This window comes from Trichinella spiralis, assembly GCF_000181795.1.
Source record: "Trichinella spiralis strain ISS 195 chromosome Unknown Scfld2, whole genome shotgun sequence".
NCBI classification, from domain to species: Eukaryota; Metazoa; Nematoda; class Enoplea; order Trichinellida; family Trichinellidae; genus Trichinella; species Trichinella spiralis.
The window spans coordinates 3,437,689-3,448,303 of NW_003526941.1; the positions used below are offsets into that span (position 1 = coordinate 3,437,689).

At 32.5% G+C, this 10,615-nt stretch overlaps 4 protein-coding genes across 4 annotated transcripts; all 4 read left to right on the top strand.

Moving 5' to 3' along the window:
* Positions 1 to 888: 888 nt before the first annotated feature.
* Positions 889 to 1,178, top strand: Tsp_03243 (hypothetical protein). The gene is made up of 2 exons (XM_003379538.1): positions 889 to 942; positions 1,071 to 1,178. Exons 1-2 carry the CDS (start codon positions 889 to 891, stop codon positions 1,176 to 1,178), a joined length of 162 nt encoding a protein of 53 aa, XP_003379586.1.
* Positions 1,179 to 1,609: 431 nt separating this feature from the next.
* Tsp_03244 (conserved hypothetical protein) lies at positions 1,610 to 1,996 on the top strand. Its single transcript, XM_003379539.1, has 2 exons — positions 1,610 to 1,690; positions 1,904 to 1,996. Exons 1-2 carry the CDS (start codon positions 1,610 to 1,612, stop codon positions 1,994 to 1,996), a joined length of 174 nt encoding a protein of 57 aa, XP_003379587.1.
* Positions 1,997 to 2,854: 858 nt separating this feature from the next.
* Tsp_03245 (hypothetical protein) lies at positions 2,855 to 4,950 on the top strand. The gene is made up of 8 exons (XM_003379540.1): positions 2,855 to 2,927; positions 3,243 to 3,359; positions 3,399 to 3,494; positions 3,554 to 3,757; positions 3,787 to 3,880; positions 3,933 to 4,071; positions 4,242 to 4,271; positions 4,855 to 4,950. The coding sequence occupies exons 1-8, from the start codon at positions 2,855 to 2,857 to the stop codon at positions 4,948 to 4,950; spliced, it is 849 nt and encodes a 282-aa protein (XP_003379588.1).
* A 4,197-nt stretch (positions 4,951 to 9,147) lies between these two features.
* On the top strand, positions 9,148 to 10,074 carry Tsp_03246 (putative acetyltransferase). The gene has a single exon (XM_003379541.1). The coding sequence runs from the start codon at positions 9,148 to 9,150 to the stop codon at positions 10,072 to 10,074; it is 927 nt and encodes a 308-aa protein (XP_003379589.1).
* The last annotated feature ends 541 nt before the right edge of the window (positions 10,075 to 10,615 follow it).

The following is a 10,615-nucleotide window of genomic DNA, read 5'->3' on the forward strand; positions in this document are numbered from 1 at the left end:
GAAATTCATTTTTGTGCCTTTTAAATAAATATTCGGGTCTAGTATGTCTGCAATCAATAAAATGCGTAAATACAAGATTTCAATTTGAAGCTTCCTGTATACAAAAATGAATTTCAGGTACAAATGTTAGTAATATCACGAACATTGGCTTGGGGGTTATAAGTCGTAATTTATGTATAAATATTCATAAAAATTGAAATTATATTTTGTATTTTAAAGGAGCCCGTGTTTTATTTCTTTTCTTTTTGCCTCTATTAAAATCACATTACCTTTAACGTTTTTTGCAATATCTCGGCAAACACGCATTTATGCAACGTAAGACCAGGTTTGTATTGATTAATTTATTTTTTCCGATCAGTTGAAAACTTCTCAACAATTTAAATTTTTCGACTTTCAAAAAAGCCAGGCTATAGCCTTTGCTGTTTTTGCGATTTTCGAAAGTAGGCTTTTTTCCAAAAGTTAGCTTTTTTTGTTATATTTTGCTAAAGTTTGATACATTAGTGGGTTTTGGAAAGTTTCAGTGCAAACTAGCCGGTACTTGTTGAATAAATTGCCTCTAAAGTTAGCATGCGCGTATATTAATACACATATCTTTTACATTGGAATCAAGGAGACATGTGAGTTTTTGTTAGTTATCGGTTTCAATGTACTCCTGTAAAAACAATTTATGCATATTATGCACTGTTATGTAGAACATCAATAAGTACGTAATAACCTTACTCATTCGATAAGGTTTTGAATTACATTTGCTTTATTGTCGTATTTTTAAATGGAAAGAAAGCGATTCCATCATAGGCAATGTCGTCCCTTATTTAAATTTATTACTTTTGATAACTTTTCAGAATGTTATACACTTAGGAAGTTAATCGGTAAGAGAATGCGACGGCCATGAGTGACTTGGTATGTTCAATTGTAGTATTCAATGTCACCCATGAACAGAAGGTAAGTTACGTTTGCTCAGTTGTGCTCAAGTCGTGCCCATATTGATGTTAGTGCATGAGGTTTCCAACAACTGATTTTGAGAGAAATGAAATTCAATTTGCTGAAACTATTTTTCATATTTATTTCAGTGTATGCTTGGATGTAGAAGTTTATACCGTGTGAATCTACACTCAGTATTTCCCCTTTCAGTAATCATGAAATATGGAAGTAAATTTTTGAGTAATTCTGGAGAATGAATCTACTGAAATTGTACTGACCATTACCAAACTATTCTTTCACTATTTCACATAAAGCTATTAATTATCAGCCTTCATATTTCATAATATAAAATGTAACGCATGTAGTACATCTTCTTGCATCACATCTTTTTATTTCCACTTTAAACAAATAACAATTGTTAACGTCAGTTTATTTTCATATTTAATCAATATAGTTTTTCATTTATATCAATGCTGATATACTATTACAGTTTAGTGAAATAAATTTTTATGCTAATTGCATTATCCATACACTTATATAACCAGAAGCAAAATAGCTTTAATTATAACAGTAACATTAATAAAAGGTCAATAATTTATGCTAATACGCTATAATTTACCGTAAAGTAGGTTCTTCTACCAAAGGCAACTTTAATTACTATTATGCAATGTTTCAGAATGTCGTATCCATGGTCAGTTCTATAGCATATCGCCGTAGCGGAATGTGCGGAAATATAGTAGCACTCTTGAATATCATCTATGATGAAGAGGTAAGTGCTATTCTATAATGTAGTGCTCATCTTCTATGCACGCTATTTGCATGACCTGTCATTTCGAACTGATTTCTGTTCCCGCTAACAGTACTAACATTGAATTATTCCTGATGACACATTACTTCGTTTCCTTATAGATGCAACAGACAATAGAGTACTTATTGATATTCCGTATTTTGAGATGAATTTTCTAATATATTCTACTTTCAGATCTCACCCGGGTTGCAGTGGAATATTACATACATGTGCCATGAAGAGCAAGTTACAATTTCAATCTATTCCGAATATGTAGTATCTTATTGAAATAAAATTTTTTCAGAAACGGAGAAAGAAAACTGACAAACCACTTCAATGCCGACAACTGGAGCTGTTCCTATAAATCTGTAAAGTGCAACGAATTACCAATACTCACATAATTAAATTCAATTTCACATGAAAGAAAGGGTAAGCAGTGCAATACGTATGTTACAATTACCATTCTACCTTACTATTAGCATGAATATAATCAGATAAGCCAACGTGAAAGAGCCATATTATAAAAAGTAATTGAAGACAAATAACGGTGCATCATAATAATTTTAGAATTCAAGCCACTTATTTATTTTGTAATACTAAATTTCCTCGCTAGTGATGGCACTGTCGCTGAATTTTGACAGAAATAAAGATGACATGTAAGTAAAAAACAAATCCTTTATTCTGCACACATTAATATTTGAAAATTTATACTAGTTCATAACACATTCAATATTCTCTATTATCATTTTTACTTGGAAATGTTCGATACGTCCACGTATCTTTCGTGATGGAATAAAGTCATCATGTAAGTAAAAACATCTTTGTCCATATTTCACTCCCTTAGAAAACTGAAATATTATATTAGCTAATAACTTTTAGGATAAGTGAACAACGGTGACTTACTTCACAGCTCAATATGAATAATGGTATGTATATTTTACAATAACAGATTATCAGTATAGCACTTATTTTATGGTTTATAGTTCAAATTCCTGTGCCTTTATTATTTTCTACTGCTGAAGTGGTTCACATTATTTTGAAGTTTGAAAAACGTCAACATTATGGGATCGTAACGCTGAAAGTGAACTAGGGTAAGTATAACATACTTTAAACTCCGTGGATAAAGTTGTTTGGTTTAAGATTGAAATGGCAACATCTTTGAACCCTCAAGTTGAGCAAATGATCTCCACATTTTTATCATATGCACCTGATTTCACAAGTGAGTAATCTATTTACAATTTCTATGTGTAACGTAAAGCTTAAATCCAGATGCACTGTTATTTGTCTTCAATTACTTTTTATAATATGGCTATTTAATACCAGTAATAGCAATAATTAATAATTTTCAGACATTTTGAGACTTTGTGACATCAAATCTTTATAATTTCTACCACATGGTTAAAAATAATCACACGGATGGATTTGGCTGACTGTCAGCGATTCCACTACGTGCGTGAAAAGGAGAAAGACAATTCGTCATGCGTAGCTGCTTGAGAGCATGCTAAGAAAATTGACCCTATCGCATAAATTTAAGAAAGACAGCTTTCCTTAGGGAACCCGTATAAACAAGAAATTATCAGCTGGTTGGAATATTCATTTGTCTCTACAGCACTGGATACTTTGCCGAGCATGCTTATTCTTCGAGTAACAGGTAAGTCCTAAATTTGACATTACTCATACATATTTTCAGGTTCAATTTTTCATCAACAGAATCGTTTAATACTTGACCATAGCAGATTAAACAGGATGAATAGTACACGTTCAACTTGCGTCATCATAGTGTCAAGTAAGTATTTATTACTTTTATGATGCTTTACTATACTTATTAACGCTCTTATGTTTTAGATCTGGTAACATGGGTGTCTGGGAAGATGAAGCTGCAAAATGTTAATGAGAACATGCTAAGAAAATTCACCCCATTGCATAAATTAAAGAAAGACATTTTTTCGATGGGAATCCATATAAACAAGAAACCACCAGCTGGAGGGAATATACATGTCTCTACAGCACTGGATACTTTGCCGAGCATACTTATTCTTCGAGTCACAGGTAAGTCCTACATTTGACACTATTTTCAGGTGTAAGTTTTACAGAATCGTTTGCTATTGACGCTAGTGGATTGGACAGGATGAATAATAACCGTTCAACTTGCGTCATCATAAAGTCAAGTAAGTACTTATTACTTTTACCTATTGCTTTACTTATTAACGCTCTTATGTTTTAGATCTGGTAACATGGTGTTTGGGAGGATCTGCCAGAAGTTAAAGAACAGCAGACTCAACGACGGACACTTCATACTAGCAGCAGATTTGAGAAGATGGACTGTTCAAGAACTATACGTGCGTTCATCTTGCACCAGACTAGTAAGTTCCTTAACACTTCTCTGATACAACATTTCAGATCTGATCAGGAACAACTGATCAGATCTGAAATGTGTGAAATGAACTATGCGAACATTCCACATCTCAACAGGATTATCAGGTAAGGGTCCGTTATTGCGTTAAGGCTATCAGTTAATATTAACACATTTTAGGTATGGGCATTCACGTATGTGTCAGGTAAGGTAAGTTGCAGGAGAGCCTATTAGAAAATAACCCTAGAATGAAAATGATCAAATAAAATTATCGCCTCAGGCTATGCTCTAGGCTCTCCCTTTTGGGAAATTTCCTCGAGGTATGCCTCCAGCTATGCCTAAGGCTACGCCCCGGGCAACGTCTTTTTAATTTCAAAAATTTTCCAAGTTTTTCAAAATTTTACCCTGCGGCTACGCCCTGGGCTATGCCCCAGGCAATTTTAAAAAAACATTTGCTCTCAGGCTATGCCTCAGGCAATTTAAAAAAACTATTTGTCTTCAAACCACCCCTGAGGCAAATTTCAAAAAAATATTTGCTCTCAGGCTATGCCTCAGGCTACGCCTCCGGCAACTGTTTTCTGAAATTCAAATTTTAAAAATTTTTAAAATTTAAATTCTAAAATTTTAAAAAATTTCCCCCAGGCTACGCCCCAGGGTACACCTCAGGAAATTTTTAAAAAAATTTCGCCCTCAAGGTTCACCCGGAGCTACGCCTGAATCCATTTTCAAAAAAATGTTCACCCTTAAGCTACACCCAGATTTACGCCTCAGGCGATTTCCAAAAAATTTTCAGGAAAAAATCGTGTCTCACATGCTAATTCCAATCGATAATCCCAACAAGGGTTGGTTGCAATGCTTGTCGAAAGACTTTATAAACACTCTGTGCTAAATATTGCATCCCACAAGTGAAATGCAGCTTACTGAACTTACTTCCACCTGTAATTGGAGTTCTCACCATAAAACATCGCTTCTTCTGATAGATCTGTTCTCTTCTGATCTGATCTCTCGTCGGATAAGGTGATACCTCCAAATTCACCAACAATGCATCTCAGACTCTATAAAAGATCTTTATGAACTGCATGTATAAGTTTCAGGCTTAATTTAACTTACCTGCGCTAAAGCTTCTAAACAAATTTGCTGCTCAATTCAAACAGCTGTCTTCTTTGCACTTCGTTTTGATCAGGATGCTTGCACTTTTGAAGTTGGAATCATTCTTCCATTCTATCAATTTCGATCCGCACCTAAAAAATTAATGCATGTTATGACAATTGGAGAATATGAATACTATTCAATAACCTACCTGAGTCCCTTGTAAAGCTTCTCGACAAATCTACTGCGCAATTTGGGCAGCTTCTTTCTGTCTTCTTTGCACTTCCTTTTGATAAATGTTCAACCGTGAGCTGTCGCGGAATCACTGGAAATGCTTGCACTTTTGATGTTGGAATCATTCTTCCAATCTATCCATTTCCATCCATATCTAAAAACTTTATGCATATTATTTATTGCTATGACTTAGAAGTAGAAAAATAAACCCAGTATGAAATAAATACTGCTCAATGACTTACCTGAATCACTTGTAAAGCTTCTCGACAAATCTACTGCGCAATTTGGACAGCTTCTTCTTCTGTTTCCTTTGCATAATCGTATCGTTTTGATAAAACTGCAACCATGAAGCATTCGTGCAATCTCTGGAAATGCTTGCACTCTTTTGATGCCCAAATCATTCTTCTATTGACTGCGTTGGTGCTTTTGGGGCTTTAACTGTACGAAGCACATCTTCCACTGGATCCGCAATTTTGGGGTTGGAAATTCCACATCTCGTTGACAGACGCAACAATTGGCGTTGCAGTACACCAAGCTGCGGTTTTCTGCATGATGGATGCTACAGGCAATCATTATGGTATCGTTTAGAAAAAAACTGCAACCACGGAGGGGTTCAATTGCCTAAATAATGAATTCTGTCAGTATACGGATTAAAAAATGAAATGTAATTTTTCCGTTTTCAAAATGCGAAGCAGTAATCGCTGGGAAATATTTATTACAAATTATTTACATGCAATAATTCTGTTAATTCGTGGCAAAGTCTTGTTACATCCCATTGCATGCTGTAAAAGCGGCTAATGAAAACTTACCAAAGTTCAGAGAACTTAAAGCGTTGTTGCTATCTTCTAACGAGTACGACAAACCGATGGCACCTGAAACATAATGACATTACTATAAAATATGCTAATAACAGAAAAGCTCATCCATCACAAGCCAGCATATATGGTGTTATGCATGCATGCACCAATATCATGCAAACAGTAGCAGTTTTGTTATGTAAAAAACAACTCATCCTTCAAAAATTGATGAAGTTGAAGTTTAGCAAATTCCTTCATGGCTATAGACTAAATGACTACAAGATGAAACACTGTGAAAATTATATAAATAGCAAACTACTTTGCCTCAGGTAAAACAATCTAATTTTCCTGACTTCATTCTACTAAAACTGTATTCTAAATTGCCTATTCTGGAAAAATGATTTTCAATCTGATCTCAGCATTGTGGAATAAAAAATTCTATTTAACCTGAAATAGTAAAACAACGTGAAAATACATGATTTGTGATACACTACTCTAATTAAACGTTACTTAAGACGTCAAATTTCAGCAAATTTTACACACTACATATGCTGTAAATTTCACTAATCTTGAGAATCAACATCTATTAGCAGCTGTTTTTAAACAATTCAAAATTCAAATTAAAAAAAATTTAACTCACCGAAAATACTTCATCGTTGAGGTCCACATTCTGCACGAGTTACTTTATTCAATTATGTGGTTTTCAATAAATGAAAACAAAAAACTTTTACGGAAGCGTTTAGTATTCCATTTGAAACGTCATTATTCGCTTGCCGCACACAGTAAGTCTAAAACGAATATATAAAAATAATATACTGAATTTTTTAGCTATTATTTATTCAGACTGTTAGTTGTTTGTTTTCTACAGTTGACCACAGATTGTAGATATGCAAAAATGCATCAAAACGTGTAAAATAAAACGAAACGGCAATCAACAAATTCCAGCTAGCATATTAGTATGTTCATACAAATAGCAAGCAAATTTCCCATGCTATAAAAGCACAGATGGATATCACAGGCAACATATCATAGCATACCTTTCAATCATAGATAAGAATTGAAGGAGAGATCTAGAATTCAGCACGTGCCGTCATGACGATACGCTGAATAACTAGCTATGAAAATGAAAATTAGTAACCGAGTAAATAGCAAATTATGCAAATAGAAAATTACTTTGCCTTAGGTTGAATAATCTAGTTTCCAATTCGTAATAGCGTATAAATTTTATGAAATAACATTGCTCACGGCAACACAGTTTACAATTTCTGCCTTACCACATTGCATTACAGTAACTACTGTACAACAACAAAACGACCAAGTAAAAAAATAAATTAAACCTGCCTGTTAATAGATAATCTACTGTAATTTTACAGTAATTACGACGTAACTGAAAAGAGTAAAAAACCAAACAATCTCATCTTAACTTCGCTGTACAGTGAATTCATATGTATATATATATATATAAATAATATATAAAGAAATTTACATTCTACATCTAAACCAGGAAATTATGTTTCATTAATTAATTTTCAATTTATCATAATAATCACTTATTTACAATATTATAAAATAAATATATGAACAGAAAGAAAGGTAGGAAATCCATTTCATCCGTGCGTTTTTATATAAAATGCTGCTATTTCATGCTGAAAGACAACTGAACAATGATGATTTGAAATATAAAAATGTGCCAGATAATTTTTAAAAAACTAATTAGCGCTAAAAGTGCAGTGTAAAAAGAAAGCTCATTTCGAGACGATGCTGATTTACATAACAGACAGACAAAGTAAATAAACACGCAACGCTAATTGACCTAGTTTATTTAAATTTGCACCAGAACTTCACCGTCGATGATCATGAACAATAATCAATGTTTCTATTTGAGTGAAAATGTAAAATAAAAAAATAGTTTTAAATGAAGTAGATGAAAAAAATAATAAAGCGTTAAAATTAAAATTGTTATTAAAGGTGCACTATATATTAAATATTTATTTGATGCATTCATTTTCATCTTCAAATCAAATAATCTTCTAAAAGTCATTTAAGTTTAAAAAATAAATTCAAATACTAAATAATTGTGTGAAATTGAACTCTGATAAGCGTCAGAAGCACAAATAAAAGATCAAACGGCAAATGAAAAAGGGCAGGACAGTGGAAAAAGTGGGCGTTATGACGTGCATCAGAGTCGACCAGTTTGAAAATGCTTAACACTCATGCATTCGATGAAGAAGTAGCATTAAAGTGCCACAACATCAAAATCATCAGCATTTCGAACAACAACAGTACGTTTTGTTTGTATATCAGTGTTGGATAAATTATTAAATTATCACTTTTTAGTCTAGTATAAGAAAAATTAATTTTCTGTTCAGTCTTAATCGCATTCAATATTTATTCAAATTCATACAATATTTTCCGACTAAAATCTGAAAGAGTATTGTAAAAAGCGTTAATTCTTTGAAAATTGAATAAAACGACACTTCATGTAACATAAAACGTGCATTTGAACGTTTACTTTTATGCAGCATTTTGATAATTTATTTGTTAATTAATAAAAGTGAAAATAATTTTTTAAATCTATTTTTAATAATAAAAGTAAACTGTAAAAAGCAATCTTACGTCACACTAACAAAGCAAGAAATGTTATAAATGCTTATCTTTGATGCATATCAATTTCTCTTTGTCCAATGCTTACATACTTCAACTATGACTCTGCCGAGTTATTCATAAAAATTAATGACGTTTTATTTTGACAAATACACATTCTAATTTCTATTTGAAATATTCAAGCTTTCAGATATATGTATTTGTTTTTTTTATTTATATCATTTTATTATAATTTAGAATCTTTAAATGTGTGACTGTTTAAATGGCGTTTAAAGTTTTGCTATTTGTATTCATTATTCCACAGGTAAATAGAATATGCTTACCTCATCAATGCAGCTTATGCTTCTTTGGAATGTTGAATAATGTGCGAAAAAGATTACACCGCCACCACCATCGTAATCAACAGAAATTTCAAAAGTGGTCATTGCAAAATAACAATTCGTCAAGCAACCGAAAATGACATTCCAAATATATGTGAACTGGCAAAACAATCACTATGGTCGGTAGGAATTATCAATTACAAACTCTACTTTCACACAAGTCCAAAAACATGGAAAGTAGCTGTAAATTCTAAAGGCGAAATTATCGCATTCAGTGCCAGCAATCACATGCTAGTCGGTGCCCGAATTGGCTACCAGATGTTGTGTAAATTGGATTATCAAGGATACGGTATTACAAAATATTTCGACAACATGCACTACAGTAGAATTCCTATCACTGCCAATATGACGAAATTGTCAATATGTCGTTATAAATTTGATATTTTGAAAGAGAAGCTAATTGGCTTTACAGGCATTTCTAAACCGTGGCTTCTCAATAAACCTGCTTTAAATGGAAAACTTCAAATTTGTCTGCTTACAAACGATACAATAAAATATATATTTGATTACGATTATCAAGTAATTGGATTTGATCGTCAACAATTTGTTAAACAATGGTCATTGGAAAATGGAGCGGAAACATTATATTGTCACAATCAACAAGGGCAATGCTGTGGTTATGGAACCATCCGACCCTGCGATGAGTACATCACAATAGCACCCTTATATGCAGATGATGATGTCACTGCTGAATTTTTGTTCTATCATTTATATCGAAAATTGCCAACTGGAAAGCTAATTTATGTTTTCTTTCCAGCGGAAAGAATTTTAATAAGAAAACTAGTTGCAATGGTTCAGCTCTCACAAACTGATACTGAATTTCGCGTCTATCAACACAAATCGTTGTTTGTAGCCGAACATTTAGCCATGGACAAAGTTTACTGCATGCATGACTACTGGCCAGTTTGAAAACAATCTATATTTTCCATTTCAAATAAAAAATTTCCTATATTATTATGCGTGTCTGTTGATAAATTTCATTCAATTTTAAGTTTAAAAAATTCTATAAAGTTCGGGAGATTAAAAAATACAGTATAAAAATAGTCAAGCACTTCGAGTAAATTTTGCAATAAAAAGTACCGTAGATATACGTATCAAATGGATAAGCAATTGTATCTTGCTGATTTGATAAATACAATCCACAAAGCTTTTATTTCAGTTCTGTATTGACAGCTAAATAAATATTTGACTATCAAAAATAGACAAATGATCGTTTCCATTGGATGACGTAAATTCCAAAGATTTTTCTTGTTTTAAAATTTTCATTTTGCATATCTTTTTAAGGATTTCCAAAAAATAACTTTAAAACATTCTGTAATGTTTTCAAAAACTACTCACATTTACTTCATACATACCTATCATTATAATAGTTGTTCACAATATTTGCATAAGTAGCATTTCTTTTGATTTAGAATATTTATTAAAAAGCCAAAAACGTTTGTGATTTGAA